General features: G+C 41.0%; 1 protein-coding gene across 3 annotated transcripts in view; it reads left to right on the top strand.

Annotated features, from left to right (window-relative positions):
- Window positions 1-24678, top strand: part of RNGTT (RNA guanylyltransferase and 5'-phosphatase) — a 502134-nt gene that overhangs the window by 444461 nt on the left and 32995 nt on the right. For all 3 annotated transcript variants that reach the window (XM_056566087.1, XM_056566088.1, XM_056566086.1), the window contains one exon: window positions 9724-9790. In XM_056566087.1, coding sequence (XP_056422062.1) covers window positions 9724-9790 — 67 coding nt within the window. The remainder of the gene's footprint in view (window positions 1-9723; window positions 9791-24678) is intronic.

Genomic DNA, 24678 nt, shown 5'->3' with positions numbered 1-24678 from the left:
CGGGATAAAGAAAAAACTCTATTTACCTCCAGCGCTTCTGTGGTGCCTCCTGTGTCCTGCTCTGGCTCCCACCGGCCCTCCTCTTTCTGAGATGTAGCATAAAGCTTGGGCCTGGAGTGGCGTCAGGACCCAGTGTGTCATTCTACCTCTCAGCCAAACACTAGCCAAGCCAGACATCACTGTGGCTGAGTATAAATATGTAACTGTGGGTCCTAATGTCACTCCGGGTCCAAGCATCACACTGCACCTCAGGAAGAGGATTGCAGCCAGGGACTAGAGGGGACAGCACCTGAAGTGCTGTGGGCACGCCCCTCAACTACATAGGCATAGCACTGATCAGTGTAATCAGCGGTCTACTTCTCTGGTCTGCTAGAAGGCAGACCAGAAAAAAGAACCTGTGAGAGCAGCCGGAGGCAGGTTGAGGGGACCTTCGTCCACCAATTTGGCTCATCTGATCCCCGCAATCGTCTAGTGGGTGATCAGATGAGCCATCATAGCCTCTTTATTGCCACAATCAGTATTGACAGTAGCATTTGAGGGGTTAATAGCAGACATCAGCATGATCGCTGATGTCCGCTATTACCGTTGGGTCCCCGGTTGCTGATAGCTCCTGCACTCCCTTCATGTACAGGATGTAAATGCATGTCATGGTGCACGAAGTGCCAGCACATTAGGACATACATTTATGTCCAGTGTCCTTAAAGGGGTACTACCGTGCTGACAACTTATCCCCTATCTAAAGGATAGGGGATAAGTTGCCTGATCGCGTGGGGTCCCGCCGCTGGGGACCCCCGCGATCTCACACGCAGCACCCCACTCTCATCAGGCCCCGGAGCGAACATTGCTCCGGGTCTGATGACTGCCGATCACGGGGCCGGAGTATCGTGACGTCACGGCTCCGCCCCCATGTGACGTCACGCTCCGCCCCTCAATGTAAGTCTATGGCAGGGGGTGAGACAGCTTTCTCGCCCCCTGCCATAGACTTGCATTAAGGGGCGGAGCGTGACGTCACACGGGAGCGGAGCTGTGACATCGCGATCACGGGCCCCGTCATCAGACCCGAAGCGGATGTTCGCTCCGGGGCCTGATGAGAGTGGGGTGCTGCGTGCGAGATCGCGGCGGCGATCAAGCAACTTTTCCCCTATCCTTTAGATAGAGGCTAAGTTGTCAGCACGGTAGTACCCCTTTAAGGGGTCGAGGAAACAGTGACTTTTCATTTTTGCTTTTTGAATTTTTCCTCCCTGCCTTCTTATAGCCATAACTCTTTACATTTTTCACCTACTGACCCATATGAGGGCTTATTTTGTGCGCCCCCGAGTGTGTCAACTTAACTCATTTTACTGCAAAATCTTATGTGATAAAAAAAAATAATGGGGCAAAATAAAAAATAATAAACACAAAAAAAAACAATACAACTTTGCAACTATTGGGGGGGTTCTTTTCTATGCAGTGCACTGTTTGGTAAAAATGACACGTTATCTTTATTCTGTAGGTACATATCATTACTACGATACGCAATTTGTATAGGTTTTGTTTTATTTTACTACTTTTAAAAAAAATGACAGCTCTTTGTAAGGAAATTAGTATTTTTGTTATGAAGGGGCTTCTTGATCGCTATTTATTTTTGTTCAGCAATTCTGGACTTTGGAATTTCTTTTCTTTTTAATTTAAAGCAATTCACTGTGCAGGTTCATTAACATTATATTTTAACCCCATTTGGGCCTTAAGGACATTTTAGTGTTTGTCTCCTCACCTTCTAAAATCATAACTCTTCTATACTTTCATCCACAGACTAGTATGAGCGCTTGTTTTTTGCACGACCAGTTGGCCTTTGTAATGAAATCACAAATTTTACCATAAAATGTATGGCACAAGAAAAAAGCTATTTTGCTAATTTTGGAAGGTTTTGTTTTCATGCTATACACTTTATGGTAAATAGACCTGTTTTCTTTATTCTGTGGGTCAATATTAGAGATGAGCGAACTTACAGTAAATTCGATTTGTCACAAACTTCTCGGCTCGGCAGTTGATGACTTTTCCTGCATAAATTAGTTCAGCTTTCAGGTGCTCCGGTGGGCTGGAAAAGGTGGATACAGTCCTAGGAGACTGTTTCCTTGGACTGTCATCTCTGGTCAATATGATTAAAATTATACCCATGATTACATACTTTTCTATTATTATACCGCTTAAAAAAAATTGCAAACTTTTTAACCAAATTAGTGAGTTTAAAATCCCTCTATTTTGCTGACCTATAACTTTTTCATTTTTCCGTATAAGCAGCGGTATGAGGGCTAATTTTTTGTGCCGTTATCTGTAATTTTTTTTTTTACCACATTTGCATATATAAAACTTTTAATCAATGTTTTATCAATTTAATTTGGAATAAAATATTATAAAAAAAAAAAGCAGCAATTTTGGACTTTTTTTTTTTTTTTTTACGTTCACGCCGTTGACTGTACGGGATAATAACATTATATTTTAATAATTATGCACGCGGTGATACGAAATATGTTTATTAAAAAAAATGTTTACACTTTTTGGGGGTAAAATGGGAAAAAACTGACAATTTAAATTTTTATTGGGGATGGGGAGTTTTCGATTATTTTTTTTTTACTTTTATTTTTTACTTTTTTTACTTTTATTTTTACACTTTAATAGTCCCTATAGGGCATAGCACTGATCAGTGTTATCGGTCATCTTCTGGTCTGGTCTGCTCGATCTCAGACAGAGGAGGCAGGTGAGGGGACATCCGTATGCCGTTCTGGATGATCGGTTCACTGATCATCCATTTTAGGGACCACACTGTTGCAGATGCTGTGATCTGTATTGATCACGCCATCTGAAGGGTTAATGGATGTCGGCCATTACTGGCAGGTCCCTGGCTGCTATCAGCAGCCGGGACCTGCCTCACATGACCCGAGCATTGCTCAGATGCTCATGGTCATGTATTTACACGTAAATTTACGTCCTGTTGCGTTATGTACAACCACACCAGGACGTACATTTACGTCCTGCGTCGTTAAGGGGTTAATAGTTTAGAAATTACCACATGGCAATTCCAAATTAGTTTATTTCTGTTTATTTTATTTAAAAAGAAATGGAAAAAAGGGGTGATTTAAACTTTTATTAGTGAAGGGGCTTATTCACTTTTGTTAATTAATTAATTTTTTTGTTAAACAATTTTTCATAGGGACATGCAGGGAGATTTATCAATACCTGTGTAGAGGAAGAGTGGTGCTTCTTTTAGGCCTCTGGAAAATGAAAGAAGGTATCTGATTGGTTGCTATGGGCAACTGCGCCATTCTTCCTCTCCACAGGTTTTGATAAATCTCCCCCATATTACCTGCAAAATCTGAACAAATCTATGCCATAGCACTGCATTTATTAATGTTATTGAGGCAAGCTCGGCTCGTTTCAAAGTCCTTTGTCTGTTGCTTCTAGGGGTTTATGGCATACTGGCCAAAATAAAAAACTGCAAGATTTCAGGATTATTTTAAAATATTGATAAAACAAAATTTGACATCCCAAAAATTTCTTTAAATCAAGTTTTTAGGTTACACTTTTTTAAACAATAAGTCATTTTATGATGAAACATTGCTTTTACATTCTTACTGTTTGTGTTATTCTGACGGAGTAGAAAACTAATCTTTAGGCTTTTGCTTTCTTTTTAAATGGTAACAATTTAATTTGTTTAATCTCATTATCAGTTGTGTGAGAATATATACATATAGGTGGCGATTCATCAAGAACTGTGCTGAGGAAAAGTCGACCAGTTGCCCATAGCAACCAATCAGATTGCTTCTTTCATTTCTGAAAAGGCCTCTGAAAAACAAAAGAAGCAATCTGATTGGTTGCTATGGGGAACTGGTCGACTTTTCCTCAGCACAGATCTTGATGAATCTCCCGCATTATACCTACATTTTGTAATCTGAAACTTGATGAGTGTAGTAAATGGGAAACCAATCAAATGGCTTTTCAGAATTGTCGCTAAGCTATCGACTCCTAAATCTAGTTTAACAAGAAAGTCAGATCAGTGTATCTATTCTTTTTGCTGTTTTTTTATTTTGTTTGTTTTGCTATTGTCATAACTACAATATAAAGAAAGGTATAGGATTCAGCATGTTCATAATGTAATGTGACTACTGCAGCCTTGTGTGTACGGAGAGGGAAAGAAGCTTAGTAGTGACCAGACTGAATGGCTAGAGTCAGTGAGAAGAAGTTCTCAACTGAGCGCTTCTCTCTGTGGCCCGGCGCTCTTCACATTTTGCTGCAGGAGACTGGCTCTATAGATTTACTGTAGAATACCGTACTTCTGTAGAGAGCCAAGGAGAAATGTTCTGCCAAGTGCTTCTCCCAGCGTGTTCTAGCAATCGGTGGAGGTCTGAATATCTTTGACACATCAAAAGTTTTTTTTAAAGGCAGTAATGAGTTATGGTAAAAGGGCCCGCGTTCCTTTATATGCTGTATTTTTTTCATTTGACTACGGTGTGTGTACATTTATAGATGTATTAAATCCCCCTCCATCTTTTTCACATGTGCAGTGAAGGCTGTGGCACAATATAAATAATTTGTTGATGGTTTATTACTTATTTGCATGTAACAAAGCGGAATGTACTTTCAATTCTCTTTAGAATTGTTTAGCTCTGTAAGAGATTATTAGAATGTAAGCTAGGAAATAAGGCTAAACATTTCTTTTCCTTCAACTTCCTGAGTTATGGGGAAGTGTCTTAGCCTTGATTTCCTGTATATTTTATCCTCTGTCACATTACCTATTAATGTAATCACTGTAGCGCAGCTGCACTATGGCGGTTGATTTACTTAGCATAATCTGGTGCATACTGATTGCAATAAACTCTAATGTGTTTATAGTGTTTTATTAAAATGTATGATTTGTAGTGTACCCAGTCCTACATAATATTGTCTGAGAAAGCAGGCATTTAGCACATGCTTAGCTTCACTGAAATAATCTATTATCTTCTATGACTATTGCAACTATATGTATGTGTAGCTTTTATACATTTATGGGTAATTAGTCATAACATACAGTCAGGTCCATAAATATTGGGACATCAACACAATTCTAACATGTTTGGCTCTACACACCACCACCACAATGGATTTGAAATGAAACGAACAAGATGTGCTTTAACTGCAGATTGTCAGCTTTAATTTGAAGGTATTTACATCCAAATCAGGTGAACGGTGTAGGAATTACAACAGTTTGCATATGTGCCTCCCACTTGTTAAGGTGCCAAAAGTAATGGGAAGAATAATCACTTTTTAATACTTGGTTGCAAATCCTTTGCAGCCAATTACAGCCTGAAGTCTGAAATGCATAGACATCACCAGACATTGGATTTCATCCCTGGTGATGCTCTGCCAGCCTCTACTGCAACTGTCTTCAGTTCCTGCTTGTTCTTGAGGCATTTTCCCTTCAGTTGTGTCTTCAGCAAGTTAAATGCATGCTCAATTGGATTTAGGTCAGGTGATTGACTTTGCCTTTGCATAACATTCCACTTCTTTCCCTTAAAGGGAAACTTCCCTGGAAAACTTTTTTTTTTTTAAATAAACTGGTGCCAGAAAGTTAAACAGATTTGTAAATTACTTCTATTAAAAAATCTTAATCCTTCCAGTACTGATTAGTTTCTATTTGCTCCACAGGAAGTTATTTTCTTTTTGAGTTTCCTTTTCAGTTTGACCACAGTGCTCTCTGCTGACACCTCTGTCCATTTTATGAGCTGCCTGGAGCAGGAGAGGTTTGCTATGGGTATTTGCTCCTACTCTGGACCGTTCCTAAAATGAACTAAGGTGTCCGCAGAGAGCACTGTGGTCAGACAGAAAGGAAATTCAAAAAGAAAAAGAACTTCCTGTGGAGCAAATAGAAGCTAAGTACTAGAAAGATTAAGATTTTTAAATAGAAGTAATTTACACATTTGTTTAACTTTCTCGCACCAAATTACAAAAATTAAATAAAAAATAGGATGTTTTCCAGGGAAGTACCCCTTTAAAAAACTCTTTGGTGGCTTTTGCAGTATGCTTTGGGTCATTGTCCATCTGCACTGTGAAGCGCCGTCCAATGAGTTCTGAAGCATTTTGCTGAATATGAGCAGATAATATTGCCCGAAACACTTCAGAATTCATCCTGCTGCTTTTGTCAGAAGTCACTTCATCAATAAATTCAAGAGAAGCAGTTCCATTGGCAGTCATACATGCCCACGCCATGACACTACCACCACCATGCTTCACTGATGAGGTGGTATGCTTAGGATCATGAGCAGTTCCTTTCTTCTCCATACTCTTCTCTTCCCATCGCTCTGGTAAAAGTTGATCTTAGTCTCATCTGTCCATAGGATGTTGTTCCAGTACTGTGAAGGCTTTTTTAGATGCCCTTTGGCAAACTCTAATCTGGTCTTCCTGTTTTTGAGGCTCACCAATGGTTTCCATCTTGTGGTAAACCCTCTGTATTCCCTCTGGTGAAGTCTTCTCTTGATTGTTGACTTTGACACACACACATACACCTACCTCCTGGAGAGTGTCCTTGATCTGGCTAACTGTTGTGAAGGGTGTTTTCTTCACCAGGGAAAGAATTCTTCAGTCATCCTCCACTCTCCTTGGTCTTCCTGGTTTTTTGGTGTTGCTGAGCTCATCAGTGCGTTCCTTCTTTTTAAGAATGTTCCAATGTTTTGGCTATCTCTCTGATGGGTTTGTTTTGTTTTTCAGCCCAATGATGGCTTGCTTCACTGATAGTGACAGCTCTTTGGGTCTCATCCTGAGAGTTGACAGCAACAGATTCCAAATGCAAATGAACTCTTGACCTTTTATCTGCTCATTGTAATTGGGATTAAGAGGGAATAACACACACCTGGCCATGAAACAGCTGAGCAGCCAATTGTTCCATTGCTTTTGGTCCCTTAACAAGTGGGAGGCACATATGCAAACTGTTGTAATTCCTACACTGTTCACATAATTTGGATGTAAATACCCTGAAATTAAAGCTGACAATCTGCAGTTAAAGCTCATCTTTTTCGAATTGTGTCGATGTCCCAATATTTATGGGCCTGACTGTAGTTAAGGAAACACATCTAGTATAGTAAGAGAAACATTCTGCATACATAACCCCTAAAGTGCTGTAGAATTACCTTTTAACATTTATTCACTGTCAATAATCTACAGACCGCATAGTAAATGGTTTGGGGCAAATCTTTGGCTATATATGTATGCTGAATATTTAATATGTACAATTTATTGTGTGCGTGTACTTACATTTGAAGAACCTGGTTAATTCAGAAATCCCCTTGCTAAAGGAATAGTTTGCTGGATCTTGAATACTTATCTCTTGGCTTAGCAAAGGGTGAGATGAAACTGGATTTATATATGGTGAAAGCAGGAAGAGCTACTCTTTTATGTTCTGTTTTCTATTGGGGGATACTGATATATTTGTTTGATAGAAAGCACTGTGAGAGAATCGAAGCTGTCTTTAGACCATCTTACTTTTGTGGTCTTCAGAGAGCCTATGCTTAAAATACAGTATGAGAGGATTAGCACAGTATTAGAGAAAAAAATAGCACTAAATCCAGAGGTTATGAAGGTAAACTTGACTCCAGTTAATGTAAAAAAACAAAATGTAAAATTCCTAAGTACAAAACCTACTGAATTTTCATGTGAATGTCCTTTGGCAGTCATGAAATTACTTTTTGATCCCTGTTGTCTTCCCTACACATCCTTCCCACCGGTCATGACCTCAGCCTGCATAATAGCATTTTGTTATACCTTGCTCTTTACTATGTAAGCTGCAAACAGTATGTTAGAATATTTAAATAAATTAGGCCTTTATGTGTATGGGTATCACCTTAATTGTAGCTTTTATTGTAATAGGAGCATTGACAGACAGAGATGTAATATGTGATATATACACTGAACTGCAGCTCGTATAATTTTAGACAGTAGCTTATCCAAAAAGGTTTTTATTTTTTTTACTTTTTTGACAAAAGTGTTGTCTTACTCCTGCTGCGATCACAGTTTATAAGCCAATAAATTGTCCAGCTTCACACTCAACTTACTGGCTGGCTGGCAGATCCGACCTTTTCACTACATAGATTTATGCAGTATAATGGTCATATTTGACATCCTGACAGTAAAGTGTGTGCTGCTGTGCACTTTAGCTGTCTGTAAATCTGGACTGAGTCCTGGTGTGATTTAATCTTATGATATATATATTTACAACATGTCAAAAGCTTAATAAAATGACAGTAACACTAAGAATTACTGTAATCCAGTTTTAAATTCTTCAAAAGTACTGTTTTACCCTTTCAAGCCCCTGTGCTCAGCCTTTAAATGCACCCAGAAGAAAAAAATACATACACATGTGGCATGCATAGGATTCTACTTTATACACCAGTCCACAACGGTTTCTTCTTCATACCATGCTTTTTCATTACTTCCCTCTGCCTTTCTCTGTGTTTACCTGTGTAACAGCTGTAAGGGAGTCCATATGTTATATCCCAAAAGAATGTACTGCAAAAGGCTGATGACATGCACACTAACACCTATAGCTGCGGAGGCAATTTTCTCCTTTCTGTGCTGAAGCAATAGAGCCACATCGTGACCTAACAACATCTACTAGCTATTCTGCCTGTGAGGTCTACAGGTAGATCAAAACGGACTCTCTTGCTGCCACTGGCATGCACATAAACTACATGTTTTTGTTTTGTAATTTAGTGGGAAGAGGTTTGAAACTTTGACATTTCGAATGTTGCTGTAAAAGTAATGGCTGTTAGATAACTTATTGCAGTGCATTTGTAGAAAAGCCTTGTAATTTATCTATCTAGTGAGGAGCCAGACCAAATTACTTTTCATTGAATTCATGATTAATCTAGCAGTTGTTTGTAGGTTGTGTGGCAAGGGTTCCTAATACAAAGTACAGCGTTTAAGGCACGGGAGCAATGTTCTGATTTAGCTGTTGGTGTATCAACAGTAATTGTTATTCCGTTCTACCCATAAGTGTAGCCATATGTACTCTATAACCACCTGAATGAAGTACCTTCTGGCTGCAATTAGTATCCTTATAACTCACTCTACCTTCTCTTCTATTTATTGTTGCTCTCCTTTTCATAACTGTTTTTCTTTTACTTTTCTCCGTGCAAGCAGCTGGGGGATTCTTCTATTGCTATAACTTTTAGATGTTTGTTATATCAATTCTTGATGACAAATAAAAAGCATAAAAACCTTTTTCCTAAATGTTTTCTTAACCAGGTGCTTAGTCTATTACTTCTATTAAAAAATCTTAATCCTTTCAATAGTTATTAGCTTCTGAAGTTGAGTTGTTGTTTTCTGTCTAACTGCTCTCTGATGACTCACATCCCGGGAGCTGTGCAGTTCCTATGGGGATATTCTCCCATCATGCATAGCTCCCGCGACGTGACATCATCATTGAGCAGTTAGACAGAAAACTTCAGAAGCTAATAACTATTGGAAGGATTAAGATTTTTTAATAGAAGTAATTTACAAATCTGTTCAACTTCCCGGAGCCAGTTGATATATATATATAAAAAAAGGTTTTGCCTGGAATACCCCTTTAAGTAAAATATGCAATGAATGAGAAAATATGCAATAAATGTTCCCAAGCTTACTTAAAAGCACGCTATTATGCTTAGTGTAATGTAATTAGAATATATTTTATGGTGTTAAGAAATAGTTTTGAGTGTCCTTTGTTTTCTCCTCTAGGCTTCTGACTCAGAATGTTGGATTGCTTTACGTTGGAAACTATGAGCGTCCTTTTTCCCAGATAAAGGTATATTGTTTTAAAGTGACTACCTTTTATAGTTTAAATTATGTTGTTGACATAGTAATAGAAGAGCCAGGGTTTTAGCCACTATTAATGAAAATACATCGCAAAAAAGTTGCATCCTGCACATGGATTATGTTAAATATGGCCTTGTCAAAACGAGTGCCTTTTAAAGTGTGTGCATTTCACATTTGTTCCTAAAATTCATACTGTGTTCAAGCTGACTGATGTCATATGCCAGGCACAATTGCCAACATTTTACCAGTCAACCTTAATACGCTGCCACATATAAAAAATAGCCTATATTGTTAGGTGCCAGACTGCCGAACAGAAAATAACATTTGAAATTATGCTTCCAATTGAGCAAAAATGATGAAATCTGGCTTTACATAGGCTTTGAAAATGCTACAGCAAACCAACATAGGCAATATAGTAGAATGTAGTACATTCCATAGTAAGTCCAGGAATTCTCTGTGTCCATTTAAAGCACATGAGATCCAGTCAATCTTCTATTTTCACTGTAAAACCTATGAGCAAACAACTTGATGAAAATTGAATCAATCAGTAACTGTGTTTATTACTATGTCCATTGAGGTTTTAATGTGCAAACACATGCTGTACTGTTATCTGTCAGTGATACATGTACTGCACCGTACTACTACTGCTTACTGTATTGTATTCTAAAACATAAAAGTAAAGTCCAGCTCCCCAAAGATTCAGGAAAATTTAAATCTTATTTATCGTGAAAATTTTACAAACAACATCATAAAATGAAATATTAGCTAGTGTCTTACTTATAGCAATGAGAGGACCTGAGGAGCTAATCCAGCAGCATTACTTTTTTTATCAGTACTGTTCCCTGCCTGCACTACATCTACTGTTCTTCTGTCTACCTGTAGTAATATGTATTTATATATATATATATATATATATATATAGATAGATATATATTTTTTTTTCTTTTTTGTGTTCGGGGTCTCAAATGCGTAGCGTACCTACCTAAAACCTAACCACATAACAAACTAGCTAATAGACAGTCTGAGTTGTGCCATATACTGTCGCGTGTAGGTATACCTGAATAAAATAGAGGGCATACCTTGTTACCAAAAAGGTTCCTGAGAGATGAAATTTGTTAAATAAGGGGGGGTCGAGTGGGACATGAAGAACCCGCGCCGTATCGTGCTAGTGATGCTGCAGGTTCTTATAGTGATAACCCCGCCCCCTCTCACAAATACAGGCAAACATAGTTAGCCTTCACACTTGTGTTCGGGGTCTCAAATGCGTAGTGTCCCTACCTAAAACCTAACCACATAACAAACTAGCTAATAGACAGTCTGAGTTGTGCCTTATACTGTCGCGTGTAGGTATACCTGAATAAAATAGAGGGCAAAACTCCAATATTTGAAACAACAACGCTTTATTAAACAGACCACTATCTTAGGATTGAATGCGAATCTGTATGATTGACAAATGACGTAGTAGTGCGTGCTGCCCCACTAACAATAACAGTGGCTGATCCCCGTTAGATCCTTGACGTGCGAAAGGAAAGCTTGCAACACTCGAACTGGGCATCACTAGTGGGGCATAGGAAAATACCATACGAAACAACCTGACCGGGTAATGACGTTTGCTGCTAAACGATTACGACGCGTGATTATCTGTATCCCCACGCACCTGATGTAATTTCGACCTTGCACCTGTATATGAATTCCCCAGACCCTAGAAAGCCATAATCACCTGACAATAGAGCGGCCTTTAATGTTAAGCTGTCCTGATATCCAAATCGGGAATTATGTGGCATCTGCTAACCGTCTAACCAGGCCAGCTGTGAAGGCCTGATGGCTAGAGGGCTTACTAACCTCCATTTTTGAAAGCTTTGCAGAGCAGCGTCGCTGGCATGAGACGTATCCAAAGACGCCTTGTCAGGCAAGATAACGCGACATAATACTGGAAGCCTGACAGATGCCTTCATAGTATGAGCTAAATGCAGCAAATAGTGGCCAAAAACCCAACAAATGCAATTACGAATGAAAAATTGTATCTAAACAGAACGAACCATGCTCGTAAGCACGATCCCGAGTGCTAAACATGAAAACACAGATAACTACCTAGTTGTCAACCTAAAAACCATGTTAGGTTGTAACTGTAACCGACCTGTGGACGTGACAGGCAATGAAACCAGTTATGCAACAGGCAAGATCGTGAAACTCAACCAACATATAACCAATATCATCGACAACCTGAAGCCGAGACAGATGAAACATCAACAGAAACCAAATAAACATGCGCAAACATATAATGACCACATTGTCAACCCGAAGTCGTGTCAGGTAGTGACTGAACCGACCTGTGGATGTTACAGGTCTGGCCGAAACTGGAAAACTCCACTAAATATATAACTAATAGTATCACTAACAACTTGAAGCCGAGACCGTTCGTAACCATGAACCACAATAAAACTAATTTATTTTTTTTGGACACTAAAGCTATATATCTGTAGCCTAACCCAACTGCTAACTAAACACAACGTATGTAATGACAGTCACCAACCTGAAGCCATGTCAGGTTGTATCCAGACCGACCTGTAGACGTGACTGGTCAATCCGAAATTGAAAGCCTCAACCAAAGTAACGTATGTACCGAAGGAACATATCAACATTTACTGAGAATGAAGGCTATAGCATATGTCTAGCATAACTGCCTGACACATATGCTGAACATGACAATATGAACGTGAGTCCGGCATAACCAACCAGACCATGTGTACCTGAAGACCACCAAGACCACATATTCAAAACAGACACCATGACCGTATACACCGACCAAACTACATGAGTGCCTGTACCGCACAAACTATATGAACGTGGGCTAGAATGAACTGCATGAGCGAGCGTATGCACTGAACAAACTATATGAACGCCTACCCAGTATAAACTGTATGATTGCATGACGCCCTGATGCGTAACGCTAAATATGAATTCCTACAAACGCTGTCTACCCCACTGCGCCATATCTATGAAACACTTATTATTACAAACCAAACTGTCAGAACGTGTGGTCAGAGCAGATTATCAACGCGTATGCCCCGGAGAAACTAAGACTGAATGCACCGACCCCACAATCTGAACGACTTGCCAAAAACACTACATAAATGTATACACTGAACAAACTATGTGGCTATGTACAGCACAAACTATATGGGCGTATGCACTGAACAAACTAAATGACTGAGTGCCTGAATAAACTAAATGAGTGTATGACCGGAACAACTTATAGCGTGTGTGGCCAGAATAAACTATATGAGCAAGCGCACAGCACCATCTATGCGCGTATGGCCAAAACAAAACCAAACACTGTATGCATATAACCAAAATATAAGCGTAATTGCAGAACAGACTCAGTGATTGTAAGCATGCAACTTGAAGCGTTTAAGCCCTGAGCAATTAAAAGCCCTAAACAAACTACACACGCGTATGTCCAGAACAAAACTGACTAACTAACATACTCATGGAACAAATGATGTGAGCGTATAACCAGATCGACTTATGACTGCAAGCGCGGAACCAATTACCTGAGCATATCCATGGAACAGACTAAGTGAGTGTATGCACAGGGCTACATGAGCATGTGCACCTGACAATATGAGCGTATATCCAGGCCCAAATATGGGCGCTTGTGCCTAGGACTAACTAAGTGTGCGCATGCTGAGAACAAACGATGACTGCACAGGATACCTTTATTACCGTATACACAGAAAAAACTGTATGCGCTTATGCCCAAACGAACTATATGAACATGCCGATAACGAATTATGCTTGTATGTGTACAGAAACTATATGAGCGTATGCCCTAAAGACTATGTGAGTGAATGCCCTGAACAAATTACCTGCGTGTATCCAATGGACTGACTATCTGGGCGTGTGTCCAGAACAACTGTGAGCGTAACACAGTACGAACTATGCAAGTGCACATGAACGAACTATATACAGAGAACAAACTAAGCGCAAATGCTCACAACAAGTTATGAGTGTATGCACTAAACTATATGGCGTCTAACCAACTGAGCGTCTAAACCAAACCAAGTGGATGAACATATATACACAACAAACCATATGAATGTATGCACTGAAGTACTCTGAGCATGTGAACTATATGTGAGTATGCACAATGAACTATGTAAATGTTTGCCTGGAACAAACTAAATGTGCATACGCCTGGAACACACTACGAGAGATACTGCAAAGAAGCAAACTATATGAGCGAATGCCCAGAATAAACTATATGTGCATATGGCCAAAAACTACAACCATGCGCATGAGTATGTAAACTATAATCTACTATACCAAACAAACTTGATGAACCTACACTCAGGATAACTATATGCTCGATTGCGCAAAACAAGTGTATGTGCGCATGCCAGAACAAACTATGTGAGTGTCCGCAAAAGACAGGACAAACTACATGCACGCATGAAGTAAATTATATGACCATGTACTGATGCACATAATACTCTACTCTGTACTAGCATGTGCGGCATAAATGCTACGAACGTGCGAACAGCATAACACCAAGAGCGCATGTACATCATAAATACCACCATTGCTTGCTCAGCATGCGTTCTACCAGTGCATATGCAGCATGAACGCTACGAGCATGCACACAGCATTAATTCTACAAGCGTATGTACCGTATAGCGAGTGCACAGTATGAATGCTACAACCGTATTTATATAGTATAATTGCTACGAGCAGATGCATAGTATAAATACTATGGTTACATGTGCAATACTGCCAGCGTGCCGTGCAGCAACACTGCTACTGCACAATGGCTACAAGTGCAACGATAAACATATGACAAGCCCCTCCTATCAACAGGAGGGCCGTGTCAAAATCCAAATAAAGAAAGACAATATATGTAGAATGTGACCGAATGCATAGAACAAATGATGGGAGCGTGACAAATTGTAGGAGCGTGTGCACACAACAACTGAATGACCGTATGCGTGGAATGATTATATGAGCGTTGCACCGAATAACTATATGATTGTATACGTAGACAACCGATAGGCATAGAATAAATTATGGGAACGTGTGCACGGAATAACTATATAATTGTCTGCATAGAATAAATTATGGAATGTGCACACAGAACAACTATATGACTGGATAAATTATAGGAGCATGTGCATTGAACAACTATATGACTGTGTAGAATATATTATAGGAACATGTGCATAGAACAACTATATAACTCTATGCGTAGAATAAATTGTGGGAACGTGATCACAGAACAACTACATGATTGTAGGATAAATTATAGGAGCGTGAGCACAGAACAACTATATGATTGTAGGATAATTTAAAGGGCCGTGTACAGAGAACAACTATATGCTTGTAGGATAAATTGTAGGAGCGTGTGCAAATAACAACTATAAGATTGTATGCGTAGAATAAATTATAGACACTTGTGCACTGCACTATATAAATGTAGAATACATTATAGGAGCGTGTGCAAGGAAATCACTATATGACTGTATGCTTAGAATAATTTATAGGAACTTGTGCACGAACAACTATATAACTGTATGCGTAAAATGATTTATAGGAACGTGTGCACAGAATAACTATATGACCGTCTGCATGGCACCAATTATAGGAGCATGCACAGAACAACTATATAACTACTTATTATTTTTTTATAACTACAATTATAGGAGCGTGTGTACAGTATAAATGCTATGAGTGTATAGGGTATAAATGCTGCGAGCGTGCGTACAGTAAAATGCTACAAGTGTGCGTACAGTAAAATGTTACGAGCGTGCGTACAGTAACAATGCTACGAGCATGTGTACAGTATAAATACTACGAGCATGTGTACAATGTATATGTTACGAGCGTGTGTACAACATGCTACGAGCATGTGTACGGTATAAATGCTATGAGCGTGTGTACAGTATAAATGCTACTAGTGTGTGTACAGTAATGCCCACTGCGACCTAAGATTAACCTTAGCTAAACAACCAAATGACTAAAGCGAAGACCGCACCACGATGGAAAGACGACCTGCTACCACCTCAAACAACAGTGATGTTGTAATCATAAAGAATGCCCCTTATATTAAGTGGCCGTATCATACAATTTTTTTTAATGTATTTAACATACTATACAGAGTTATGTCCTAGTCACACCGAAAGTCCAGTGACACGTGTCATCATTTTTTATTGGTGCGTGAACTATGGGTTTTGATATGGTCCCTGGTTGATTCTCCCCGCCACACGGATCACGGCCAACAGATCTCTCCCTGTTTGCTTGCAGGGAGAGATTAAGGACGGCCAGCAGGGCAGGCAGAAGCCACCACGGAGCCCACTAACTTGGCACCGGTGGTGATATAAATTCCCCCCAACACACGAGGCTCGTGAGGGAGCGAGGTCACGTCGCGGACATCCCCATATTCCTGGTTGCGAGTCCCGCTGTTGGAAGTGACTAGCTGCGCTCCGCCGCGCATTACAGGGGCAAAAATAAACCACATGGGATGCAATGAAAACCGGCACCGGGCCTGGCCGAGGGTAACCCCCCCACCCCACCCCTAAAAAAAAAACTCCGGCTTACCTCCGGAGAGGGGATTGCACAGAACGTCGCCACCTCGGCCAGCCCCGGCCACTTACCCACACGGCGCCGCTGGAGACAACTTCCAGCCAGCTGACTCGAGTGTCAGCTGATCTCCATCACGTGAAGAACCCGCGGCATCTCCACACATAGTGCCGCGGCCTCGCGCTGCGCTGCGCCCCCGTGATGGGGCCCCACGCAACTACAACACTACTAATCGTGCCCCCCCAAAATGTATAATCACCAGGGCTGGACTGACTGAGGTTCCCCCCGAAGCTGCGGCTTACCTCCGGAGCGAGGAGGGCGCCGCCGCACGCCTCAGCCAGTCCCAGCCACTTACCCACACCGATTCCGAACAAACGAACTTCCGGTCAGGGAATCAGGGATGACGTGAAGAACCCGCGGCGTATCGTGCTAGTGATGCCGCGGATTCTTATGGTGATAACCCGCCCCCTCTCACAAATACAGGCAAACATAGTTAGCCTTCACACATATCTTAGGGATGCACCAAAATTTCGGCCAAAAAAAATTATCGGCCGAAAATGCCCCTTTTGGCATTTTCAGCTGATGTAAATTCAGGCCGAAAATTTTGGTGGTGTGACCTAAATGACACAGGGCGTGCAGATACGACCTGGACACCAGGGACTTAGCGCACCAGGACAAGCCTGTACGCCCTGAGTCTTTCAGAAATTCTCCGTTGGTGGCATTCCGCTGGTTTTGCACTGACGGGAGTTCCTGGTGAGCAGCGTTGCGGTGTCTCACAGGGTCTCGGAGAAAGTGGCCTCCTCGTGTTAGTCGGTAGATGTGCTTTCAGATGATGGTGTTGGGCAAAGCACATCAGGTGGGATCGAAGTGTTCCTGACACTTTTCGCTCTACGGGGGCAGAGTCAGAGTTGGTACTATGTGGTGAGGGTACATTGGTATTGCGACTACTATAAGGACAGCATGGCAGGTGATCGCTATAAGGGGGCACACATACGGTTTCTGGTTCGGTAGGAGCATGTATAGGCATGACACGACATAACCGCGGCTATGACACGAGTGCAGGAGCTGCACTCTCATCATAGACCGCGGTTCCCGGCTGCTTTCAGCAGCCAGGGACCTGCCGGTAATGGTGGACAACTGCGGTCACGCTGATGTTGGCCATTAACCCCTCAGATGCCGTGATCAGTATTGATCACGGCATCTGTGGCGGTTCCGGTGGCTGATCTGATCGCCAGCAGCACTGCTGCAGGGATCAGATTAGCTAAAATTGTGCCTGAAGGTCCCCTCACCTGCCTCCTGCTGCCAGCATGGGGTCTTCTTCTCTGGTCTGCCATCGAGCAGACCAGAGAAGTAGATCACAGATAACCCTGATCAGTGCTATGATCTGTATCTGCATTCTAAACATTGCAATATACAGTCTCCTGTGGGGACTATAAAAGTGTAATAAAAAAATAAAAATAAAGTGTTCTTAAGGCAGTGTTTCCCAACCAGGCTGCATCCAGGTATTGCAAAACTACAACTCCCAGAATGCCCTGACAGCCAAAGACTGTCCAGGCATGCTGGGAGTTTAGTTTTGCAACATTTGGAGGCACCCTGGTTGGGAAACACTGCCTTAAGGGGTTAAAGTTGGGCCTGGCTTGGAATTTACTTAGGAGAGTCTGGCAGTTGACGCTAAGTACCAGCAGGATCACCACATCTCCCCCAGGATCGGCACATCTAAAGCAGGGGCAGTACGTAATGCTTGCTACATTTTTTCCCCTTTGGCCCATAGTTTATAAGGGGCCAGGGCCGGTTTAGTGTACAGGGTGTGATGTTTATTTTATTATTCTGGGCATGGAGTTTTTAATTCGAGATTACTTTATTTAACTAAAAAAAATTCTGATTATACAATTTTACAAAAAACAATATTAAAAAATGTGGGCGGGGCAATCCATTTTCAGTTTCAGTTTTCGGCCAAGCCTAGCCAACGTTTTCGGTTTCGGGCTAAAATTTCCATTTCGGTGCATCCCTAAAATATATATACATACATTCTGGTAACTAATCCAGTGCCTCTCAGAGTTTCTACCACGACCCCGTCTTCTATCACAGTGACCTCTTTTTAAGGACTTTGCTTTCTCAGTAGCCTTTTTGTTTAGGGACACCAACCTTCACAGGCTCATCTGCAGGCTGAGAATTCTTGGCTCCTTTAGGCCTCTCTTCACCCACACCTTCAGATGTGTCACTGACTTTACTTGCAGCTTCTGAGGACCTCTCATATGGCTTCACCTCAGTTTCAGAGGACTTCCCATATGGTTTCAGTTCAGTCTCAGCTTCAGAGGACTTCTAATATGGCTTCTTCTCATTGTCTTCAGACTCTTAAGCCTTTGCCTCTTTGTAGTCCCCATCAGTCTGTTTCCCAGACTTTTGTTCCACTGCCATGGCCTCGCATACCTGCCCCCTTTTCTCATCAGGACATGCTCGGTTTTTCAGAGGTCTCTTACTTACAGCAGTCTCCTCACTTTCGCTGGTGGGCCATGAGACATTCTCTTGTCTTCTGACAGTCACCTGTCCTTGGTCTGTCTCTTCCTTCAAGCAGTCTCGGTCCGACTCTTCTCCACCTTTAGGAGTAGTCTCCCCCTTTCCAAGGGTCTTGGCCAATTGGGCTTCAGGGTAGTTCCTCGACAGTCTCTCTGGACTGTCTCTCTGCTCACTCCGTGACTTCTCTGTTATTTTGCCACGATCTCTCTGCTCACTCGCAGACTTCTCTTTCACTTCACCACTCTCTCTCCGCTGCCTGGCAGAAATGTCTAGGGCTCCTGGGTCTGCAATAAAATCTGGTCCAGTGGTTCGACCTTCCTGGTCACGATCCATCTCTGGTCCACACATCACATCTCCTTCACACAGGACTCTGTCTGTGACAGTAAGTGCAGCACCCGGCTCCACATGTACTCTCTTCAGTACTTCTGCATTATCCATAGACATCTCTGTAGCTTCTTTTCCGGTCACCTCTTCCAGATGACCGCACAATTTCGACCCCCCTTTGGGCTCATCTTTATTCCCAAGGTTCAGCATAGCTTCCTCTCTCTCGGTCTCAGTCACTTCTTCTAGGTGACAGCGACACTCTAGCCCCACTTTGGGCTCATCTTAAGCTGGCTAATGGAACCCATGTTCCTGTACCTGATCCGTTTCTGGTTTTACTGAAGATTCTGTTTCAGTCAGAGGCACACTTGTCATTTGAGTCTCTGGATCCTCTTGAACTTGACTCGCAGTCTGTTCTTCAGCTCTCCCAGCAGTCTGGCAGACGCCTATCTGACATATATCTAGTGACTGCTGACACTCCCCATCCTCAGCCTCTGCTGAGTATCTCTCAACTAGTGAGTGGTGCAGTTCAAGTGTTGTGAACCTATCAGGTGTACCTGCTCTAGTCACCTGACAGTCTTCCTATAACTGCTGTAAAAAGATCTTTTTACCATTTACTACCAGCTCACACAGGTTTTCCTTTGTCCTGTCTGAGTTGGCAGCAGTACACATTACTTCAGTAAACATAGGCATGCATTTTTGACAAAAAAATAATCATGTGCGAAGACGTCCTCTTGCTGAGCTGCAGCCAATTTGATCAAGGTGCTCACCATACCATACGTCTTAGCAACAACTGGTTTCTGTCCACGTCTCTTGCTCCCAGCACCGGCATTTCACTGTCGACCCATTTTTGCAAAACAAATAATCCCACATGTATGTGCCACACTAAGCATGGACAACAGAAAGAGGAGAAGAGAACTGTCTGAGGACTTGAGAACCAAAATTGGTTACAAGGTTACAAGTTCATCTCCAGAGATCTAGATTTGCCTTTGTCCACAGTGCACAACATTATCAAGAAATTTGCAACCCATGGCACCGTAGCTAATCTCCCTGGGTGTGGACGGAAGATAAACATTTATGAAAGGCATCAACGCAGGATAGTCCGGATGGTGGATAAGCAGCCCCAAACAAGTTCCAAAGATATTAAAACTGTCCTGCATTCTCAGGGAGCATCAGTGTCAGCGCGAACTATCCGTCGACATTTAAATGAAATGAAAAGCTATTGCAGGAGACCAAGGAGTACCCCACTGCTGATACAAATATAAAAAAGCAAGACTACATTTTACCAAAATGAACTTGAGTTAGCCAAAATTCTTCTGGGAAAATGTCTTGTTGACAGATGAGACCAAGATAGAGCTTTTTGGTAAAGCACATCATTCTACTGTTTACCAAAAAGGAAATGAGGCCTACAAAGAAAAGAACACAGTACCAACAGTGAAATATGGTGGAGGCTCAATGATGTATTGGGGTTGTTTTGCTGCCTCTGGAACTGGGTGCCTTGAATGTGTGGAAGGCTTCATGAAATCTGAGGATTACCAACGGATTTTGGTTCACATTGTACAGCCCAGTGTCAGCTGGGTTTGCGTCTGAGATCTTGGGTCTTCCAGCAGGACAATGACCCCAAACATACGTCAAAAAGCACCCAGAAATGGATGGCAACAAAGCGCTGAAGTGTTCCGAAGTGGCCAGCAATGAGTCCAGATCTAAATCCCATTGAACACCTGTGGAGTTATCTTAAAATTGCGGTTGGGAAAAGGCACCCTTCCAATAAGAGAGAACTGGAGCAGTTTGCAAAGGAAAAGGGGTCCAACATTCCGGCTAAGATTAGGTTATAGGAAGCGACTGATTTCAGTTATTCTTTTCAAAGGGTGTGCAACCAAATATTAAGTTAAGGGTGGCAATAATTTTGTCTAGTCCATTTTTGGAGTTTGATGTGACATTATGTCCAATTAGCTTTTTTTCCTCCCTTTTTTGGTTTAGTTCCAATACACACAAAGGGAATAAACATGTGTATAGAAAAACATGTGTAACTGCAATCCTTTTCTGTGAGTAATACTTAATTTTCAACAACAACAAAAAAAAAAAACGCCCCCCCCCCCTATTATAGCCCATTCCCCCACTTTCATGACTATTTCTCCCATTATATGCCGATCCCCCTTATATGGTGATTCCCCTTATATGCCCATTCCCCTCATTTTATATGCCAATTTCCCTGCATTTACCCATTCCTCTCATTTGTATTCCCCTCATTTTATATGCCCATTCCCCCTAATATAACTCAGTCCCCTCATTTCATATAGCCATTCCCCTGATAGTATGAGGGAAATGGCTATATGAAATGAGGAGAATATCTATGATAAAATGGAGAACATTAAACATAAAATGGGGCAATCACATATTAAATCACATATTTTTCCATGGGTTAATTATTGTATTGTTATAATAGGTATCGGTAATAGGTATCGGTGAGTACTTGAACAAAAGTATCGGTACTTGTACTCGGGACACTGATTTCATGTCTGGATTGGAACGTACAGCACTTTAGCCAGTCACTGCATATCTGAAATCCACAATAAAATATATTATCTATCATTTTTAGAATTCTAGTAAGGTATTTTCATAAAGAATCTTCTAAAATACCTATGAACTATTCTAAATGTATACACACACATATATATTATACTTACTGCTGGCACAAAGTCTAATCATCATTATAACCTTGAAATCACTTTGTACTATATTCTGCACTTGATTACACCAGGTCATCTGCCTTCTAACTGAACCTTATGCTTTCCCTTTATAACAGCTGCTATAATTCTTTAGGGAGTAACTTTTATTTATTAATCCTCATTTATATCATTACAACAATGTCTTGTGACCATGTGAGTATAAAGCTTTGCAGGATGTCATCTGCATTTTTATTGAGCTGTTATATGAATAGACAGACCTTTCAAGGCTATGTCTTTTGTTTTATATTTCAATATTGAAATATATGACAGCTTTTAGGCTGTGTTTTAAAATAATTAGAATGTGTATAATTAGATTAGACACCGTAAAATATTAAGCATGGGGCTTAAATGTGAAAATAAAGCACCTTGTAACATTCTCTATTTTGCCCTAGTCCAAAGAATAGCTCCCTATAATTTTCCAGACCTTTTTACTTTAAAGGAAATGTGATGACTTAACATATATGTTATGACACATCGCATGACTGTTGCAATCAAAATGCATGTCATGTGACGTCCAATAGCTGCATGATGTTACTATGTTCTGGAGACATGATGCAGCTATTGGACATTGCATACTGTATATAAGGGCGCAATAAAGGAACCAGTGATTAACTGAGCACAGTGTAACATGTTGAACTCTAAAAGCAAGAAGAAGACAGGGCCATAGCGATTCCAGCAGCACCAGGGGACCTGTAGAAGGTAAGTATTTATTATTATTTTAGTGAGGGCATCCCTGGTATAATGGCAAAATGAAATTTTTAGCTGGAGTCCTTCTTTAATTACAAGTAAGTGCACTTGATGCAATTACAATTTAAAACGAATGCTCTCAGTCCCAGAACAATCTTTGGAGAGAAAGTACACACATCGGAACTCAGTGATTACTATTACAGAGCCATGTATGCAATGATCTTCCTGACACCAGATAATACAATATAATAATGAAAATACCATATTATTTCCATTATATATAAAACTTTTATCCTCTTAAGGACACAGCTCATTTTCACCTTAAGGACTCAGCCCTTTTTTGCAAATCTGACCACTGTCACTTTATATATCAACTAGCTGAGTACCCGGCGTTGCCCGGTTTTTCCTTCCTCATCCTTGTTGGGGAGGAAAATCAACAAAGGAGGAAGCTTTTGACTTCATATCCCATCCACATATATTGTTGTCATATCCCAACCCCATACCCCGTCCTCCTATCACGACCTCCTATCACGACCTCCTATCCCGACCTCCTATCCCGACCTCCTATCCCGACCTCCTATCCCGTCCTCCTATCCCGTCCTCCTATCCCGTCCTCCTATCCCGTCCTCCTATCCCGTCCTCCTATCTCGAACTCCTATCCCCACCTCCTATCCTGTCCTCATATCCCATCCTCCTATCCCGACCATCCTGTCCTCCTATCTTGACCTCCTATCTCGACCTTCCATCCCGTCCTCCCATCCCGTCCTCCTATCCCAACCCGTAATATGTGTACCGGGTATTGAAATATCTCTAGCCGTACAGAAGTTATGTGAGAACATACATTTCCCATTGATTTGCATGGGACTTTAAACAAAAACCCCGACCCTCACTAATGGGGGTAGTTAAGGGTTAAATTAACTATCCTATATTTTAAGTGGACATATAAGTAACGTGACCAAGTATTATCGAAATATCTCCAGCCATTTGGAAGTTATGCAGTAACGTATATTTCCCATAGACTTGTATGGGACTTTAAACAAAAACCCTGACCCTGGGAAATGAGGGTGAGTAAGGGGTAAATTACCTGTCCTATATTTGTTGTTGACATATAAGTCACATGTGAGCCAAGTTTCATGTTAATATCTTTAGCCGTTTGGCGTGATTGTGGAATATACATACACATTGAGTTTTATATATAGATAACTCTGGGATGCTCTTACTTTTCATTCTGGTTCCGAGATATTTTTTTTTTCGTGACATTCTACTTTGACATAGTGGTACATTTTCGTCGTTACTTGCTAAATTTTCATGACATTTTGGGATTTTTCACCAAGAAAGGATGCATTTTTCTTACTTTGAAACTCTGCTTGTAAGGAAAATGGATATTTCAAATAAGTTATATAATGATTCACAAATTCAATATGTCTACTTTATGTTGGCATCATAAAGTTTACATGTTTTTACTTTTAGAACACATTAAAGGGCTTCAAAGTATAGTAGCAATTATAAAATTTTTCACGAAATTTCTAAATCTGAATTTTTTTAGGGACCAGTTAAGTTTGAAGGGGATTTGAGGGGCTTTCATGTTAGAGATACCCCATAAATTACCCCATTATACAAACTGCACCCTTCAAAGTATTTAAAATGACATTCAGAAAGTTTGTTAACCCTTTAGGTATATCACAGGAATTTCATTTTTTACACTCGCATGTTCTTGTAGAGACATTTTTAGAATTTTTAATAGTGGTAAAAAGAGAGAAATCCCCGCAAAAATTGTAACCCCATTTCTCTCGAGTAAATAAGTATTTCATATATGGATGTAAAGTGCTCTGTGGGTGTACTAGAGGGCTCAGAAGGGAAGGAGCAACAATGGGATTTTGGAGAGTGAATTTTGCTGAAATGGTTTTTGGGGGGCATGTCGCATTTAGGAAGCCCCTATGGTGCCAGAACAGCAACAAAAAAAAAAAAAACACGTCATACTATTTTGGAAACTACACCCCTCAAGGAATGTAACAAGGGGTACAGTGAGCCTTAATACCCCGCAGGTGTT

The sequence above is a fragment of the Hyla sarda genome, chromosome 3 (genome assembly GCF_029499605.1).
Source record: "Hyla sarda isolate aHylSar1 chromosome 3, aHylSar1.hap1, whole genome shotgun sequence".
In the NCBI taxonomy this organism is placed as follows: Eukaryota; Metazoa; Chordata; class Amphibia; order Anura; family Hylidae; genus Hyla; species Hyla sarda.
The sequence above is the reverse complement of the archived record's forward strand: the minus strand, read 5'-3'. Positions and strand labels throughout refer to the sequence as shown.